This window comes from Salvelinus sp. IW2-2015, linkage group LG9, assembly GCF_002910315.2.
Source record: "Salvelinus sp. IW2-2015 linkage group LG9, ASM291031v2, whole genome shotgun sequence".
NCBI lineage: Eukaryota > Metazoa > Chordata > Actinopteri > Salmoniformes > Salmonidae > Salvelinus > Salvelinus sp. IW2-2015.
The window spans coordinates 9055974-9076243 of NC_036849.1; the positions used below are offsets into that span (position 1 = coordinate 9055974).

General features: G+C 45.5%; 1 protein-coding gene and 2 pseudogenes across 2 annotated transcripts; 1 reads left to right on the top strand and 2 right to left on the bottom strand.

Moving 5' to 3' along the window:
* The first annotated feature begins 658 nt into the window (after nucleotides 1–658).
* LOC111968536 (uncharacterized) lies at nucleotides 659–5615 on the top strand. 2 transcript variants are annotated; one of them, XM_023994180.2, is made up of 8 exons: nucleotides 659–1604; nucleotides 1783–2703; nucleotides 2983–3213; nucleotides 3415–3507; nucleotides 3688–3837; nucleotides 4078–4188; nucleotides 4349–4442; nucleotides 4570–5615. In XM_023994180.2, the coding sequence occupies exons 1-8, from the start codon at nucleotides 765–767 to the stop codon at nucleotides 5448–5450; spliced, it is 3321 nt and encodes a 1106-aa protein (XP_023849948.1). In that variant the 5' UTR covers nucleotides 659–764; the 3' UTR covers nucleotides 5451–5615. The 2 variants fall into 2 exon arrangements, with proteins under 2 accessions (XP_023849948.1, XP_023849949.1); XM_023994181.2 differs by having other exon boundaries at nucleotides 1786–2703.
* Nucleotides 5616–6082: 467 nt separating this feature from the next.
* On the bottom strand, nucleotides 6083–8341 carry LOC139022586 (cyclin-dependent kinase 2-interacting protein-like; annotated as a pseudogene).
* A 582-nt stretch (nucleotides 8342–8923) lies between these two features.
* Nucleotides 8924–19272, bottom strand: LOC111968988 (ADP-ribosylhydrolase ARH3-like; annotated as a pseudogene).
* Nucleotides 19273–20270: the final 998 nt, after the last annotated feature.

The window sequence follows — 20270 nt, forward strand, 5'->3', positions numbered from 1 at the left end:
ATAGCCCCGCTATTGTTATTTACTGCTGCTCTTTAATTATTTATTTTTAATTATTAATTATCTTACTTTTTTAGTGTATTTTTCTTTAAACTGGCATTGTTGGTTAAGGGCTTGTAAGTAAGCATTTCATGTGATAGGAAATCATCAGACAGGAAAGTGTGTTATTGCCAGGAAACAGAAACAGTGGAGCATGTACTGATACTGTGTGGGCAGTATGAGAGGGAAAGAGAGAGGCTGAGTTCCAGTATGAGGGAGAAGGGGATACAGGAAATGAATTTCAAAGCATACTGAGTTGAACGTCATTAGATACAGCCTCAAATATGTTGTTATCTTTTTTTAAGAGGTTGGCGGGTAGGATTTAGTTTGTCAGTCTCTGGCCCACACTCAACTACAGTAGGTGGCGGTAATGCACCACAACGTTGGATGCCAACTGCCGATAAACCCCACCGAAGAAGAAAATTACTCGCTACGGAAATGACACACGCTGGAGAGAAAAAATTCTAGCCAGCAGCCACTCTGCTCACGTCTGTCTTTGCCGTTAGCTACCTTCTGTAGCGTTTAATGATTGCATCGTTTCACAGTATCCTCAACATATATATATTTTTTTTTTTACAATTGCAGTAACCTTTGTGTCGTTTTTATTACAAACTCATTGGGTTATAATTTTTTTTATCGAAATTCAAGTTACCTAATCTATCGATTGTTTCGGGGATTGCACATGAATATCTAGCTAGCTAGCTAGCCTGCTAGCTACAACAGTCAAAATGGCGGACAACGAGGATGAGAGCGATGTGTCAAGTACAACAACAGGGGCAGATCATGGTACAATATATCAAGTTCAATGTGTTTCTGGATTGCCAGAAAATGAAACCTCTACAGAATTGGAAAATCAGAACCAAGTCGGCGAGAAATGTATTGAAGCGCAGGGCTTGACAGATTTTCTGCAAAGCTGCACAAAAGAGGAGACATTCGTTGCAAAGGACTCCCAAGTGGTTGTCAGCCAAACTGATGGAAATGAACAACAACCTGAACAAAACATAACGTCTATTGTTGAGACTTCAGGTATTGCAAATGGTGCAGAGTATTCTACAGTCAGTGCTGACTTTGTAAACGCTCTCGCACCTGGAACCACCATTATTTATGTGCAACCAGACGGTAGTTTTGTTGAGGGATCAGGTCTGACTGCAGAGGAGCAGCAACAGCTAGTGGAGCAGTTGGCCAAACAGCAGCTTGTCACAGTGACAGAGAGTGAGGCTGTTCGCCTGTTTGAACAAAATCAAGTAATCAAAACACTCCCTACTACTTCATCACAGACACAGTATACTATTCCAAGTACAGCACTGGCTCCCAATGAGCTGCAACAAGTGCTAGAGCAAGTGATCAAATCTCAGCAATCCATGGCCCAGACACCCAAGGAATCGGAGCAGGTTGTGACCACTCTGGACCCCACAACTGGCTTGTTCACGACTGTTGCAGCTTCAGAGATTACAGTAGGAAGCCCACATCCACTGGTCACTATGCAGAATGCATCACAGCAGCTGAAGAAGGTCGCGAAACAAGTGGCACTTCAGTCCCACAATGGTACGCGCCTGGTCCCGAAAAAGGTAACAACTTTTTGGATTAGTTTCTTCTATTAAATTATTGCACATGCAAATTTCACTGATATTTAATATGCTCAATTGTCTAATTCTGTGTTTGAAAAGCTAACATTTGATCATAGCACTTTAATCCGATGCTATGAAATCTACTATCCAGATGTTATTATTGTTTATATTTTACCAGCAGGAAACCATCAGAATCCAAGTCCAGATGCCCTCTGGAAAGCAGGAGGTGAAAGGACCTACGCAGGCTACCATTTCAATCCCCCAACAGAAGAACTTGGCTTTGATGAGTCAAGGCCAGCAGGTCAAAGTGTCTACAAATGGCAGTGTGAGCAGCAGTCCCCAGATCATCCACATCACACCCATGGTTGGACAGCAACAGTACTTCCTACAGCAGAACCCTGGAGACCCTCCCATTCAGCTGCTTCTGCAGAGCTCAACCCCCGTGGTTGGCAGCCTGGTTCCCATTGTGCACAAACTGCCCATACCTGTTCAGACCCCAGTCCAGCAGCCTTCTGGTAAGGCCCCGGTCAACGGCACAGCAGTTAAACCTGCCACCACGTCTGTCTCTGTCCCAGCCTCCACAGTGGAAAAAGTTAAAAGGGTCAAAGCCAGAGTGAAGAAGGCACCGAATATCAAAACCCGTTCCGGGAGGGTGTCCAGACCGCCCAAGTACAAGGTGAAGGACTATAAGTTCATCAAGACAGAGGATTTGGCCGAGGGCCATCAGTCAGATTCTGATGATTACTCTGAGATCAGTGTGGAGGAAGATGAGGATGGCGAGGATAGTAAAAAGGGAGCAGCATCTATGAGTTACAGTCACAAGCGGAAGGCCTTTCAATGTGAAACGTGCGATAAAGCTTACATAGGCCATGGAGGTCTGTCCAGACACTACAGGCTGAATCCCTCTCACGGTGAACTGAAGTCCCCTCCTGAAGGGACCCCTAAAACGGACAGCCCTGGTAAGAGAGCAGGCGCTGGGGCCGAACATAAGAAGCCGACTGAAGAGAGTAATGCCTACAGTGTTAAAAATACATCAGGTCCTGAGAAAAGTGATGCCACAGAGAAAACAGCTGCTGCAACGTCAACCACTCAACAAAAAGTAAGTCGCTAGAAAGTTACCTTGTGTATAATCAAATGTTGACAAACGAATACCATTGGAATGTTGACAACCTGCAGCTAATTTAACCGAAAGCTAATATTATGGTGATGTCTGTCTGTTATAGTGCTGGTTTTCCAGACACAGATTAAACCTTGTCCAGGACAAAAAAATCAACCACAATGGAGAATCTCTGTTGAACTAGCTTTTTAGCCCATGACTAGGCTTAATCTGTGTCTGGGAAACCAGTCCATAATGTTTTTACGGATTGTACCTTCACAGGTGGATACCACGGCAGCCCAAGGAGTAGCAGCTTCTACCAGACAGGTAGTGGTCCAGGCTCGGGGACCAGGGAGGCCCAGAGGACGGGGCAGACCACCTACCAAAGGCCTGCCGACGGTGGCAGCACACCCAGCAGTGAGACGGGGGCGACGGGGCCGACCCCCAAAGCTAGGAGGGGGAGTAGCCAGTGTGGAGCAGCAGGCCCAGAGAAGGAAAGCACGACTGAAAGAGGTACATCAAATTAGGAGTCAGAACACTTTCAACAAACGGTTGCTGCTAGAAATGTTTCTACATGAAGTTAAAAACAAATACAAACAAAATGTAGTTGTTATAATGCAAAACACATGAGTATTTAGCAATGCTGTGAGTATAACATGAATCTCTGAACACCATAAGTTGTTTGACTGTTTATGTCACTTGTTCCCTTGCTAGGTGACACACGAGTGTGATAATGAAGAACTGATGGAGACTGTGCTCCCTCGTCTGGCTAAGGTCATGACTGTCTGGGAGTTCCTCTTGATGAAGGTAAGGTCACCACGCTAACCACCTGAACAAACGGTTGCACGCCAATTTACACAATACATTGTTTTTGCTACACAATGTTTGAATGCACTTTATCATATATTTTTAGCAACAGGCACATATAGAATAAGACACAGTTGTAGTTTGTTGTTTACTGAATAATTGTATCCCATTAACCCTCAGGTGGAGAAAGGGCGGCAACCCAAAGCCCAGTTTTCGGATGTCTACCGGGAGTTTGAGCAGCTCCACAGCCAGGTGAAGAAGATGGCCCAGGACTATATCAGTAACCCTCAGCAGGGTGTCCACACGGCCTTGGAGGTCCACAATGTAGATGTAAGAAGTACAGCTATATTATTCAATTCAATAAAACTATACATTTGGGGGGAATTAATAACGTCATAGCCAGATTACAAATAAAGAACCTCCATGCATAAAATACTATTCAGACATCTCATTATTAGTATCACTACACTGGGAGTTGAAACGTATTCAAATGCATTGAACACATTTATTCTGTCTCGGAAACAAAATGTACAGAGTAAAATTGTTCATAATGTACATCCTGTTGCTTAGGTTGCCAAATCTCTTGGCATCGTCGATGAGGTGAACAGGTTGAAAGTCCTCAACCCTCCAACGCAGCAGAATGTCACCAACATGGCAACCAAGAATGTCCGCTACATGGAGGTAAGCACCATTTTAATTTAGACTGCACACTTCAACTCTACTCTTGCTGTTATGGAATTATATATATTTTTCATAGTAATGAATTGTTATGAGATGGAAAAATGTAAAGGTAATTCTTAGGTTGATGAAAGTCTCTTTTTTTTCTTCTTTTTTCCCCCAGAATTCTAAAATGTTACCTCCAACGAAGAGATTTAAAATGGAAAACCGGGTTGGTGTTCAAATCCATCAGAACGGCATTGAGACTTCCAAAATAGGTATGTTGTATATTTTAACTACTAACAACCTGTGGATAGATATTTGCTATATGTCCTAACCAAAACATAGAAAAATCAGGAAGATCACACATTTTTTTTCTGCTTTCATTTCCCTGTATACTCTCAGAATCCAGTGAGGCCAAAGTAGAGAACACTGCATCAACAAGCATGAAGAACAATTCACCACAAACTCAGGCACCCACCAAGAGCCCCGCGGGCCCTCAAGCCACTCAGACTGCTATTGTCAAACCACAGGTTGTCTCATCTAACCCAGAGACGAATGTAACACCCATGGAACTGATCCAGGATCACTTATCCAACAGCATGACAGAGCCAATTGACTCAGCAGGAGGAGAGGAGACCATGGAGACAGGTCAGGGTGCGTCTGGTACGGAACCAACCGAGGTCCTGAGCACCTGTGACATGGGCCCTCAAGCCACTCAGACTGCTATTGTCAAACCACAGGTTGTCTCATCTAACCCAGAGACGAATGTAACACCCATGGAACTGATCCAGGATCACTTATCCAACAGCATGACAGAGACGGTTGACTCAGCGGGAGGAGAGGCCATGGAGACTTGTCAGGGTGTGTCTGGTACAGAACCAACTGAGGTCCTGAGCACCACTGACATAGCAGATCAGATGAAAGAGTTAGAGAAGGCCTTGGCCACAGACCCAGTCCCAGTAGATCAGCAGCCCAGGAGTAGTAGCACTCAGCCGCATCAGCCCAACCGTACCCTGGTCCAGGAGAGTGGCCTGACCCAGGCTGTCTCCAGCAGAGGCCAGGTAGTGGTTCAGGAGACCCAGGAAGGCCAAGAGATCTACATCCAGACCGAGGGGCTCACCATGCACCTAGCAGAGGGCCAGGAGGGCGACATGGCCTCTGAGCGCATCGTCATCGTCAATGGACCTGACGGCACCACCATGCACATCCGCGCCCCTGAAGGAGTCCCTCTGGAAGCAGTCCATGCCCTGCTTGGTATTGAGGCTGAGGGGAAAACACAGTAGTGATTTGTTGTTTCTCCATATTCGACCCCCTCAACTTCACCCATATTGATTTCTTACTTCTGGTGGATTTTATTGTATTCCAAGTGTTCTTTTTGAATTTGTAAACATTATTTTCGATGTGGTGTTTTCATATTTAGACAAATTAATAGCCCTTCCTTAAAAGTGTTTAGTTGTTTGTGATATGTTTATATGTAGATAAATATCAAAAGCAGTTTAAAAAAAGTTGCACTATTTTATTACTTTTTATATATTTGGGTGTAACATTTTCCAAACATAAAATAGGTTTGTAATACCATGGGACATTTATTCAATGGAGGGGAAACTTTAAAAGAAATTGTAAAAGTTGTGGTTTTATTCATTTCCATGTTTCATTTGTGATTCATTGTTGCAGTACAACCATTTCATATACTGTACAGTTTAGCTCATTTTCCTCTTAATAAAGGATGTGAGAACAAGTCATTATTTTATTTAACGGAGAGTTGAAACCAGCAGCATTGCTGTGCTTCATTCAGTGCATATGAGTTCCTTTGTAACATCCATACAGTATGGCTACTGTACTTACAAATCCATACACATAATATAATCCCATTCAAATATGATTTTTATTTTTCAATTTATGTTTGTTAGATTGGTCAATGCCCTGTCTCTAAAAGAAGACCCTCTAACAGTAGCTTTGCACTGTTGTCTATGTACGGCTGATACAGCCTGCAGGAGAGGTGCACCATTGAGAGGTCTGTATTTGTTGTGTGAGCTAGTTCCTGAAGAATGGCCCGCTTCAGAGTCCGGTCATGCTTGTAGGCTTCGTAGAGCATGGAGGAGACCTCAGCTGAAATTAAAATGGTGACATTTCACAAAACCTACTTGTCATGGAACATACCGTGCCTTCAGAAAGTATTCATACCCCTTGACTTATTCCACATTTTGTTGTGTTACAGCCTGAATTCAAAATAGATTAAAGTCAAGGGGTATGAATACTTTCTAAAGGCACTAGATGATTCATAATAAAAACACCTCAGGGATCGGTTTCCCGGAAGAAATGTAAGCCTACACCTGAACTAAAAAGCAATTGATAATGTTTTTTACTCCAGAATTATGTGTATTCTGGGTCCTACATGTATTTTCGAAGCACAAGCCATCTTAAACTGATGGAAGGTCTCACCGAACTGTGATGTAGGCCAGGTCTGAAACAAAGGAGTTTGTCTTCCTGTTCCATATTGGAATTTCTCCAGGTTGATGATCACCTTCTCAGATTAAACTAACTTCTCCATTTTTTTATACAGTACGTGTCTAATGGAAAGAGAAAATGGTCAGTAATGACACTGACAGCACAATTGTATACTGGTCTCAGATCCGTTTTTGTTGTGACAATTAACATTAAGTTGGCAAGACAGTACGAACAGATCTGGAATCAGGCTACAATTGTTAGTGTTGCCAGAGAGAAAGGTGGAACAATCCTTAATCAAGATTTGGCTGATTGTTCCACAGTCTGATACTGTTCAATCATGGCACAAATGATGGATTCACCATTTTGTCCATGACACTTAGCAACTCCTCTTGTAGTTCACTACTGTTTCCAAATGCATTCTCTGAATTAGAGGTGTCCTGATCCTCCATCATGACTTCCATCTCTTTATGTAAACAGATTTTTTTTAAAGTGATGAGGAAGATTGCCGTTTAACATTAGCATGACTTTCCTCCCAATTCCATTTATTGTCAAGCAAGACATGGGTTTTTACTCTTTATTCAACCCTAGATTGACCATTTTATTTGCAATGGTGGATCCTTCATCATTCAGTCGGTCCCATTTCAGAATCAGATTGTGCCAGTCAGCTACATTGTCTTAAACTTTTCTTGCACTTCCAGTCACTGTAGACTTGAGACTTTCTACCAGGAGTGGTCATCTCAGATCCTTGTACTGGGGGAAATACATTTTTATGTTTGGCCAAAGAGTGTGCCTGCCTACTAGTATGCGTCTGGTGTGGCCAAATATATGGGAAGTGGTAGTTTATTAACAACCAGATAATGGATAGTAGATTAGTATTTTATATTAAGATAGATAAAAGATGTAATAAAACATAGCAAATTATTCACCAGCTGACATCATTTTGGTTCTATTGATGTATAGCCAGAGCCATATATTTAGAAATATATGGCTCTGGATGTAGCTAGCTACCTCTAGTCAATGATGTAATTTGAAGCTGGACCTGAGCTAGTAGCTAGTTTGCTAGCTCATCAGTAGCCTCATTGAGAACCAGGCATTCCTAAACGGGAAGTCCATGGCACAAAATATGCTAAAAAGGGGTAGGAACCCGGTGTAAATCAGTGACAACTCGCAGCACGTCAAACCAATCAAATGCCTTGCTTGGGGGGACTCCCTAGATTAGTGTTGTAGGTGCAACAGAGTGTGAGGATGGCCATGAAACCGCTGATTAAAACCCCATCAAATTATGTTGATGTATGCCGTGTTTGTGGTGAACCGTACGACTAACAGGGACAAACAACCTACAAGGTAAACTGCCTTCATTGCGACTGGACTACACACAGGCTTTAGAAGAAATAACGGAACCTGTCACGCTGAATGATGGGTTTTCAAATATAAAAGTGCCAATGACGTGGAAAGAATTGTCTGTTTTGTGAGGGAAAGAGCAAATTCTAGAGTTAGAACGGAAAGATGTACCAAAAGAGTGTCTGTTCAGGAAAGCACTGAGAGTCTGGCGAGACGAGGCCTATTCAGGGAGCCAGTCCCAGCAACAGATGACCAGCCGCCAGATATAGGAATTCAACTGCTACAAGCACCGGTTTATGGTGCATTTCTGGTGCTCACTATCGTGTGGCGATGCTGCTGGAGTCGGCATTGGCTGCCTGAGCCGGGGAGAGGGTTTCCCCAGCATCGCCACACGGTAGTGAGCCTATGTTGCTGATCAGACCCTATTCCTCACCGCCACCAGATCAACACCAGCTAGAGCTACTTGGCGAGCTGTCGCCAGCTACCCTGCCTGCCTCTGACTCCCTGCACTAGGGGACCCTCCAGCAGCACCGGACCTGTCTGCTGCTACCTCCGATGGCCGGTCCAGCCCTGACATAGGCCCATGAATCCCTGGAAACATCAAACTGTCTCACTCGTACAGGACATTTCTGATCCCCAGCTATATGGCCACCCCCACAATTGAAACACTTATTCCACTGAACCTACACACTCCTTTGTCCCATGCCCTCTTCTCACATGTTGGAATCTCCCTCCTACATACTGGTGCAAAATGACCATAAACTTGCCACCTGAAACTTGGCCAACAACTGCGTGGTCACTCATGACTCCAACACTCTCATTAGGTTTGCTGACGACACGATGTGGGACGCCTGATCACCGACAACGATGAGACAGCCTATAGGTATGAGGTCAGTGACCTGGCAGTGTGGTGCCATGACAACAACCTTTCCCTCAATGTCAGCAATACAAAGGAGCTGATCCTGGACTACAGGAAACGAAGGGCCGAGCACGCCCCCATCCACATCGACGTGGATGTAGCGGAGTGGGTCGAGAGCTTCAAGTTCCTCGGTGTCCACATCACTAAGGAATTAACATGGTCCACACACATCAGCACAGTCGTAAAGAAGGCACGACAAAGCCTCTTCCACCTCAAGAGGTTGAAAATATTTGCATTAGCCCTCAGATCCTCAAAAGGTTCTACAGCTGTACCATTGAGAGCATCTTGTTTGGCTGCATCACCGCTTGATATGGCAACTGCTTGGCATCTGACTGCAAGGCACTAAAGAGTAAGGCACTTAACCCTAATTTGCTCCAGGGGCGCCATACTACTATGGCTAACCCTGTCATTCATAGCTTAGCTAAGTGGTATAGTTGTTCGGGTTCGTTTGTAAATTCGCTCTGGCTATCTACTACGATTTCAGAGCACACTTGTCTGACTGTGCCAGAGGCAGAGCGCAGAATAAGGGATTAATTTACGAACGCTCAACACCCGTTGAATGTGGCCATTGTCAGTATACGTTAGCAGAAAAGCGTAATTAAATTGTTGACAGCAGCACAGTTACAGTCACCAACACTCTGGATAACATGAAAACTGCCTAACTAGCTCTGCTAGGGTGAGTAAAATGGTCAGTGTGAGGTGTTCTCTCATTTGTGACTGGAAGTAGCTAGCAAGTTAGCTTAGGTGCTTGACTGCAGTTGTGAGGTCAGAACGTTCGGATCAAACCTCTATTCCTCAGCCAGAGCATCCAGTGTGCACTCTGAACGCTCCAAGAGCGAAACGCACTCTGGCACTCCAGATTGAATTTAGCAACACACCCAAAGTCTAGCTAGTAATTTGTCATGCTAACAAGAGGTTGCATTGCAACAGCATCAACTTCTGTTTTTTTTTAGCATCAACTTCCGGTAGACAGGTGAAGCGCTAGTACGCTCAACTGAAAGGATACCATTCGTTTACTAAAATGAACTAACAGTATATAGTCTGGGTATTCGAACACAGCTCAGGTCAAAATAAATTTAGAAATCTATGTTATTCAATTATTGCACCCACACTGCTCACGCGTGTAAAATAGAAATCAGTTCTATTTCTGACGCAGATCGAGCTGCAAGTCCTGCCTCTCCTATCTCCTTATTGGTTTATAGAAGCAGGTACCCACGTGCCATCTCCTCATTGGTTATACCCACGTGGATGGCTGAAAGACGAACGAGGTCAGTGGCGGTAATGCACCTAATTTATGAAAGTTGCCAATCGCAATATAAAGTCAAGAGAAGAAAAAGCCTGGAAGTAAGAGAGATGACTAGAAACAATTCAGTTGACCGTTTTATGTGTGGATTAATTGACCGAGTAGAGGACCTTGTGCATTTCAGGTGAAATAACAACTCAATGTTTATATCCCAGGACAAATTAGCTAGCAACAGCAAGCTAGCTAAATAGGACAAATTAGCTAGCAAGTGCAAGCTAACTAACTAAATTGCCATAAATGTTTAATGCTTTTAGACCTGTCCCCAAATTAATAGAATTGGTTCAAAGTTGGTTTGATATTTTAACCTGTGTGTCGTGATCGCGTTTGGTGTGGGGGGACAAAATAGATTTATGCACGACGACGGCGCACGCACGCAGCCGGTTTGGGTTCCGTGTTACACGATTTCTCAATGTATTTTGCAACGCTCGCGCACGCAACACAAGCGGTGTGGTCAGCCTGTAAGAGTTAAATTCTGATTTACGGGCCCTTCCCAACAATGCAGAGAGAGAGAAAATGTTGAATAATAGAAAAATACCACAAGGAATAAATAATACACAAGTAGCCTAACAGCAACTTGGCAATATACAGGGTACTGGCCAAAAATGTTACTCCCACTGGGCCAGAATCGTCGCTGGCATTTTCCTGATCATTGAGGTGAGGCTCGGAAGCCTTCACTTCACCTGTCGGCCCAGGTTCATCCTGTTCTGTTACGTTCAATTTCTGAAAGTTCACTATCCGTCGACTGCTGAGGATTGTCAGAAGAGGAACATCTAATTATCTCTCCTGTACTTTAACTCAATGTAAGTACTCGGCTTGTATTTCGTAGATGTCGGTTTACATTGTCAGTAACAAACACACAAATACATCATACAATTTTTTACTTTACTTTTTTAAAAATTCTATTATTTTCTCTATCAAAAAGAAGACATATAGTAACTCATGTTAAATTCAGAAATTAAGTTTTTTGTGACAGGCTAACGTACGCCAACCCCATTCCGTACAAATGTGTGTGTAACGGATGTGAAATGGCTAGCTAGTTAGCGGGTACGCGCTAATAGCATTTCAATCGGTTACGTCACTTGCTCTGAGACCTGAAGTAGGGTTTCCCCTTGCTCTGCAAGGGCCGCGGCTTTTGTGGAGCGATGGGTAACGACGCTTCGGTTCGTACTAAAGTTATACTTTATACGTACTAAAGTTATACTGTTACATGTGCAACCGCGACATTCAAACGAGGCTGCAAAGAAAACAAATGGGACTGTTGACATCAAAATCTGGGGTGTGAACTACGTTTCTATTCAGGCGTTGATTGACATAGTAATACGTTACATCGTGATGTGTCATGGCGTAACGTACAGCACGCATAAAGCAACTAATTCTGTTTTACAGCCTCTCTCCACCTGTTGTAGCACTTCTCTCGCCGTTTTAAAAACAAGAAAGGGACAGGGTAAGGGGGATACCTAGTCATTTTTTGCGCCATCACTGCAAGCTATCATGACTCTCAAAAGCTGCTGTTTACTTCTGAAGATCACTTTAGCACTGCCCTAAAAACCCGATTCAAATTCGATACAAACTTTCAAATAGGTATGTAATGACATATTATATAAACTCTTTAGTTTTTTATTTACATTTTAGAGGCGATAAGCTGATAAATTGGACAGATCGAGTGAAAAAAGCAGCTTCCCCACCCGCCATTTTAAAAAAGACCCGACGGAGCTCATTGCCTTCTTGAATCATGCAGAGATGGGCATCATGAAGGGCTCGTCATTGATTTTTTTGGAAAGGGGAGAAATTGTGCTTTACATTGGTATTGATATTACAGTTGATCTGGAAGTATTACGTTTTTTTGAGCGCTAAAATAAGGTCTATTGTACAGACCAGCGCGATGTACAAAAGTGAGTGCATTTACGTTAATTGTTCAACAGATGGCAAAAGGAGGACCACGGAATAATAGAATGTATGAAATAGCTATCTGTAACGTAGACGATGGGAGTCGAGAAACAGGTGGTAAATTTAATATAACAAATAATGATACAACATAGGAGTAGTGTCTAGACATGAACAGAAACTGCTGCCTGGGGAAGGAACCTAAGGGAATGCCAGATAAGGGGAGGTAATGAGTGAGGTAATGGAGGCCAGGTGTGCTTAATGATGAAGCGCAGGTGCGTGTAATGATGAAAGCCAGGTGCCGTAATGATGGTTCCCTGGACGGGTGATTAGTAAACCGGCGACGTCGAACGCGGAGTGAGGAGCGGAAGTAGACGTGACACTATCAATGTACCCTTGATAAAGATGAGCAAAAAAGACTGTATAAAATAAACCTGAAACGAATACTGAGCTATATTGCATCAAAAAAATGAAATGATATGTCTTCATACTAATACAATTACTCAGAGAAAGATTGTTTAACAAGTTTTTTTTAATCCCTCAAAAAGATAGGGCTCGAAATTATTAGCACCCCTGTTTTCCCCTTCCGAGGACAACGACACAGCCCTTCTAGATGTTTTATGAGATTGGAGAACATATTGGGAGGGATTGTAGACCATTCCTCCATATAGAATCTTTACAGATCCTTGATATCCTAGGTATGTTTTTTTTCTGCATATGCATCCTTCCTTCGATTATAAACCCACCACTGGTGCGAGGCCAAAGAGCTCTATTTTCATGTCACCTGACCATGGCACTGGTTTCAATCCAAGTGACATTGCCATTTAAAAAACTCCAAGCATTTACATTTGGTAGATGACATGAAAATAAAGCTCTTTGGCCAGGCACACCAGTGGTAGGTTTGGTGTGGAATGAAGGATGCTTATCAGCATCCTCTGCCCCTTCACAGCAAATCTGCTAGATTTGGGGATAGTATAAATTCCATAATGTGCCCCTGCAATGGCCCCTGGCATGCAGGCGATGGTGTCTGTGCCTCCCCCCAAGGCCAGATTGTCCTCTCCAGGCCACCGTAGCGATTGGGCAGACCATCCCGGGGCTCCAGGCAGTGCAGCACACAGAACATGGCAGTGGGGACAGAGTGTAGGGCTGCAATGCTATTCCCTGAGTACAAACACAGTAAGAAGCCAATCTTTAGAGTTAACAAAAATTGGTAGTCTATCATACAAGTGATGAACTAGTAAATTATAGTAAATCATATTCCAAGACTAGAGAAGAGAAGTAAAACATCTTAGAGGGATAATGGCACCACTGAATATTGTCACGCCCTGATCTGTTTCACCTGTCCTTGTCTCCACCCCCCTCCAGGTGTCGTTCATCTTCCCCATTACACTTATACCTGTGTTCTCTGTTTGTCTGTTGCCAGTTCGTCTTGTTTGTCAAATCAACCAGTGGTTTGTATCAGCTCCTGCTTTTCCGTAGTCTCTCTTTCCCACCCTCCTGGTCTTGACCCTTGCATGTCCTGACTCTGAGCCCGCCTGCCTGACCACTCTGCCTGACGTCCTGTACCTTTGCCCCTACTCTTCCTGATCTAACCCTGAGCCTGCCTGCCGTTTTGTACCTTTGCCCCACTACTCTGGATTATCGACCCCTGCCGGCCTTGACCTGTCGTTTGCAATAAACATTGTTACTTCAACACAGTCTGCATTTGGGTCTTACCTGAAACGTGATAAATATAGTATGTATTTATGCCATGAGTCAATACTGACCTAGTTCAGATATGACCTCCTCAATACTGACGCTATTCCTTTCCATCACGCCCTTGACTCTGTGCAGACGATAACAGAATGGGAACTCTGGCTCGTTGAGGCTGGATGCAAAACAGAAAAGAAAGATGTTTGTTAAAACAAGAGGAAAGAAAAGTTGAGAACCAAAAACTCTCCTCCATGCATCAGTTATTTCTTCAAGCACCCTCAAAAAGGCACCCCCTTATGTTTGAATTTCTCATTCTCTAATTGCACATTAGTATTACATGTCAAATTCTCAGTCTCTAAACTAAAATTGTATGCTGAAGCCAAATCCCAATGATGTACTATCTGTGTAAGTATCATTGACGGCCAACCGTCGTACACGGTGAGGAGCCTCCTAAAGGTTCGACTGCGGGGCAGGGGATTCCAGTACCTGGTTGACTGGTAGGGTTATGGCCCGGAGGAGAGGTGCTGGGTCCCCGCTAGGGACATCCTGGACCCAGGCCTCATCGCTGAGTTCCAATGCCGGCACCCCAGTCAACCAGGTACTGGAATCCCCTGCCCCGCGGTCGAACCTTCAGGAGGCTCCTCACTGTGTACATCGGTTGGCCGTCAATGAGACAGGGGAGAGGGGTGGGCCTGGAAACAGGAGACAAAAGGGCTGTAAAGACATAGGTTTAATCCTAGACACATGAAAGGTGGGATGTATACAGAGGGTACGGTGCAACAGAAGACGAACAGCAAAGGGGCTAATGATCATCAGATGTCCAGGACCATGGTAGACCACCAAAAGCGTTGCCGCACAGGTCAGGGTCCGATGGGAGCCCGGGTGGCAGGCAAGCCTGGAGGAGTGGGCCCACTACAGGACCGAGGAGCAGACAGCATCAGGCACAAACATACGGTTATCTGAGAGGGAGAAGGGAGAAGTTAAACCAGGTGAAAAGCAGGTCCCACCTAGCTTGCCTGGAATTGAGACGCTTGGCGGTGCGGAGATACTCCAGGTTCTTGTGGTCTGTCCACACAATAAACGGATGTTCTGCCCCCTCCAACAGTGTCTCCACTCCTCCAACGCCATCTTCACCGCGATAAGCTCACGATTCCCCACATCGTAGTTCCTCTCCGTGGCGTTGAGGTGATGGGAGACGAAGGCACAGGGATGTAACTTGAGGTCCAGGGCAGAACGCTGGGACAGGACATCCCCCACTCCGACATTCCGAAGCATCAGCCTCCACTACGAACTGACTGAACGGGTCAGGATGAACCAATATGGGAGCAGTGGTGAAACAGTGCTTGAGGTCCCGGAACGCCCGATCAGCAGCTGGGGACCATGTGAACGGAATCTTGGGAGAGGTGAGTGCAGACAGGGGGGAAGCCAGGGTGCTGTAACCCCCGATAAAGCGGCAATAGAAGTTGGCAAATCCCAGGAAACATTGCAGCTGCACTCTGGATGTAGGCTGGGGCCAATCCACCACCGCTCTCACCTTCCTGGGATCCATCTGTATATTCCTGCAGCGATGATGTAACCAAGGAAAGGGATGGTGGAGCGATGGAATTAGCATTTCTCCCCGCTTTCACAAAAAGCTGGTTCTCCAGGAGGCGATCGAGGACCTGTCGGATGTGGAGCATGTGTTCTTGGGCTGAGTGGGAGAAAATGAGGATGTCATCGAGGTAGATGAAAACTAACCAGTTCAACATGTCGCGAAGAATGTCATTAACCAGGGCCTGGAACACAGCAGGGGTATTGGTGAATCCAAATGGCATGACCAGGTATTCGTAATGGCCGCATTGAAGGCAGTCTTCCACCCGTGCCCTTCCCTTACAGAGGTAGCAAAACTGTACTTCAAATCTATGATACTCCCCCACTTAACATACTGCTTGACTAGTTGGGCCCAAGCTTGCTGTACAACATTAAAACCTATTCAGTCTGTCTACAAACAGGCTCTCAAAGTGCTTGATAGGAAGCCCAATAGTCATCATTACTGTTACATCCTCAGAAAGCATGAGCTCCTGTCACGGCATTCATCGGAAGAAGAAGAGGAATCGTCAGACCAAAATGCAGCGGGGTACGTGTTCATCTTTATTCGCTTAACTGACTGAACACAAAATAACAAAAAGAATAGCCGAAACAGTTCTGCAAGGTGCAACCAACACTAAACAGAAAATAACTACCCACAAAACACAGGTGGGATGAGGATACCTAAGTATGGTTCTCAATCAGAGACAACGATAGACAGCTGCCTCTGATTGAGAACCACACTCGGCCAAACACATAGAAATATAGAACAAAAACATAGAATGCCCACCCCAACTCACGCCCTGACCAAACCAAAATAGAGACATAACAAAGGAACTAAGGTCAGGGCGTGACAGCTCCTGAGTTGGGAAAATCTTGTGCAATACACCGATGCATGTCTTGTATTCAAGATCCTAAATGGCCTGGCTCCCCCTCCACTCAGTATTTTTGTTAAACAGAAAACCCAAACATATGGCAGCAGATCCACAAGGTCTGCCATGAGAGGTGACTGTATAGTTCCCTTAAGGAAAAGCACCTTTAGTAAAGCCGCTTTCTCTGTGAGAGCTTCCCTTGTCTGGAATACACTGCCATCAGACACACATAACTGCACCACATATCATACTTTCACAAAATGCATGAAGACAACAGGCTCCGTCACAGCCGGCCGCGACCGGGAGGTCCGTGGGGCGACGCACAATTGGCCTAGCGTCGTCCGGGTTAGGGAGGGTTTGGCCGGTAGGGATATCCTTGTCTCATCGCGCACCAGCGACTCCTGTGGCGGGCCGGGCGCAGTGCACGCTAACCAAGGTCGCCAGGTGCACAGTGTTTCTCCGACACATTGGTGCGGCTGGCTTCCGGGTTGGATGCGCGCTGTGTTAAGAAGCAGTGTGACTTGGTTGGGTTGTGTTTCGGAGGACGCATGGCTTTCGACCTTTGTCTCTCCCGAGCCCGTATGGGAGTTGTAGCAATGAGACAAGATAGTAACTACTAACAATTGGATACCACGAAAAAGGGGGTAAAATTCAACAACAAAAAAAAATGCATGAAGACATGGCTAAAGGTCAATCAGATTTGTGAACATAATCCCTAGCTGTGTATTGCTGCTTTCCATGTTGTTTGTAGCTTGTGAGGTGTGGAAACACTTTGTTGCTTTTATGAATTTTGTCTATGTTGCTCTGTCTGTGTGCTACTTCTTGCTTGTCCTATGTTGCTCTGTCTGTATGCTATGTCTTGCTTGTCCTGTTGCTCTGCGTGTGCTCACTGCTCAATGATTGTCTATATTGTAATTGTTTTTAATAACCTGCCCAGGGACTGGGGTTGAAAATTAGCCGGCTGGCTAAAACCGGAACTTTTACTGAAACGTTGATTAATGTACACTGTCCCTGTAAAAATAAAATAAACTCAAACTCAAACTTGGAAAAAACAGTGGCCCCCTGGAGCGGCTCGAAGGCCGAGGCAATGAGTGGTAGTGGATAGCGGTTCTTCACCGTGAAGTCATTGAGGTCTCGGTAGTCAATGCATGGGCGTAGGGTTTTGTCCTTCTCCACAAAGAAGAACACTGCCCTGGTGGGGGAGGCAGAAGGACGGATACACCCGGCAGCTAGGGAGTCCTCAATGTAGGTCTCCATGGCCTTGGTCTCCGGACCCAACAAAGAGTACAGTCGTCCCCGGGGTGGTGTGGTTCCTGGGAGAAGGTCGATCACGCAGTCATAGGGTCAGTGCGGAGGAAGTGAAGTGACCTGGGCCTTACTGAAAACCTCCCGGAGGTCCTGGTACTCCGCGGGAATGGCAGAGAGGTCCGGGGCAACTTCCGAGCCCACAGGAAGACGTCCCGGGGCAGGCTGCACTGACTTCAGACAATGGGCGGGGCTCCAACCCATAATGGCACCAGCAGTCCAGTCTATGAGGGGATTGTGTCGCTGGAGCCAAGAGAATCCCAGTACCATGGCAACCTGAGGAGACTTAATCAGCATAAATTGGATTGCCTCGCTGTGGTTCCCTGACACTCGTAGGTTGATGGGGGTGGTATTGTAAGTGACCCGGCCTATAGAGCGGGGGCGAGGTGGGAATCGAGGGTGAACGAGGGCGACAGGAGACAGATTCCCTCTCCCTCCTACGTTCTCGAAGACGCCAATAGATCCGGATGGTCAAGTCTATGAGGGAGTCAAGGTCCATGGGCAGCTCCCGGGCTGCGAGCTCAATAATAATAATCCATGAAGGAACATATCGAACAATGCGTCCGGGTTCCAGGCACTCTCAGCCGCCAACATGCGAAAAGCCACTGCGTGTCTACCACACTACAGGATTCTTGAGTTAGCTGGAGCAGTTTACGAGCAGCCTCTCTCCCGGACAACGGAGAATCAAACAGCATTGTGGAGCTGGTCTGAGTCTGCTGGGTCAGTCATGGCCAGTTCGTACCGTCAGAACTCAGGATAAGACCCAGATGCAGACAGCTAGAGTCACAGATGTTTATTGACCCAAACAGGGGGCAGGTAAAAGATAGGTCAAAGGCAGGCAGAGGTCCGTAATCCAGGGCAGAGTCAATAAGGTACAGAACATTAGGCAGGCTCAGTTCAGGACAGGCAGAGGTTTGTAAACGGGTCAGAGTCAAGCAGGTACAGAACGGCATGCAGGCTCGGGGTCAGGGCAGGCAGAATGGTCAGAACCGGGGTAACTAGGAAACATAACTTGAGAAAGCAGGGAGACGTGAAAACACGCTGGTAAGACCTGACAAGACGAACTGGCAACAGACAAACAGAGACCACAGGTATAAATACACTGGGGATAATGAGCAAGATGGCTGACACCTGGAGGAGGGTGGAGACAAGCACAAAGACAGGTGATACAGATCAGGGTGTGACAGTAAGTACTTACACTCTGGCGTCACTGAGCAGCATCTTCTCCTTCCACCTCCTCCATCTATAAATTGAGTTTGTTAATAAACTTATGTGGTAGTTCCAAAGCCCCTGTAAGCACAGGTGGACCGTGAGGGCCTGGAGTACTGCTCCATTGTAACACAGAGAACAAGAGTGGGTCAGCGTCGCACCAAGCCTGGAGTACTGGGAGCAGAAAGAGAGGGAGAGAAAGAGAGAGAGGATATACAGAAGTACAGCTGTACTTATTGAGCCGCTAACCTCATTGCACCACCATTCCCAAATGAGCCACGACCACTGAACTGAGCCAGCCCTGGCTGGAAGATCATTCAAGTATGGAGATGCAAGCTTCCTCAACACCTGGATTACACCTGCCCCGTACCCCTGCCCTGCAGAATGGCTGTATTACTTTGCAAACCTGCAGAGAAAAGCAATATTGTTTTTAAATATAATTTATAGATGCTTAATAGGTGCGTATGAACAGTACTGAAACTGTAATGCAGACAGACCCCTGTCTACTTTACCTGCTTGCCATGTCTTGCTCATCGAAAACCTGCCCCGGTCAACAGAGACTGGACCAAACGGCGTCATGGAAGTGTCATCACGTACTGTAAAATACCTGAGGGGAAACCACAACGACGATATGATGACGACATGAGAACATGTGGTGATGGGTGTGTAATATTGGGTTTAGGGGCACATTCACATTAGACAGCTATAAATGTGTAGCCTTTTTCTATTCAATAAATTGCTTAATTTTGCTCTGAGCAATGCACATATTTCATAGGGCTTAGGGGGAGGTAGATGCATGGTGATAAATGTGAGTATTTGTACTGTAGACCTACACATTAGGGGGCTTTCACACCGAATTGGTTTGGAGCGTTTTTTCCTAACTCTGGTGCGTTTTCCCCCTTAGTTCGATTAGTTTGGACTGGTGTGAACACTGTCCGCACTGCGAAGTGCACTAAACGCACAGTGGTTCGCACTAAACGCACAGTGGTTCGCTCAAAAAGGGTGGTCTCGGTCAGATTCAATTTGTACCATGGTGCGTTCCCTGCAGGTGAGAATGCAGTCCGGACCAAACACAGGACAATAACCCGCTGGGCCAATAACCGAAAGGCTGCTGGTTCGAAAACCCTACCTGACAATGTGAAAAATCTGTCGATAGGCCCTTAGCAAGGCACTTAACCCTAATTTGCTCCAGGGGCACTGTACTACTATGCCTGACAATGTAAAACAACACATTTTACCGCACCTATCCGGTATGTAACAATAAAACATAATATAGGCTACTGAATATAGCCTATTCACGTCGCAGGAAGACAGGTTATTGCGCTGTTTCCACGTGCATGTTGTTGGAAGAACAACAAGAAAGTAATATGAAGATTGGGACACAGTGATACTTTGTGAAATCATAGATTTAACGTGAGCATTTTTTTTCAATAAACAAATGACTTGCATGGACACATGGCACATTGAAATTATCCGCCAACGCTGTCTCCCAGCACCGCAGCAACCAGTGCACCGCTGAACCAGGACAAAGAGGCTGGTCCTCCAGCTCCCACTGGCGCTTTTC

Bases quoted from the DNA above. Each gene is read 5' to 3' on its own strand.
- LOC111968536 (XM_023994180.2), top strand. From the start codon at position 765: ATGGCGGACAACGAGGATGAGAGCGATGTGTCAAGTACAACAACAGGG. The intron at 3,214-3,414 runs GTACATCAAATT...TTCCCTTGCTAG, and splicing joins GGAAAGCACGACTGAAAGAG to GTGACACACGAGTGTGATAA. The intron at 4,189-4,348 runs GTAAGCACCATT...TTTTTCCCCCAG, and splicing joins AGAATGTCCGCTACATGGAG to AATTCTAAAATGTTACCTCC.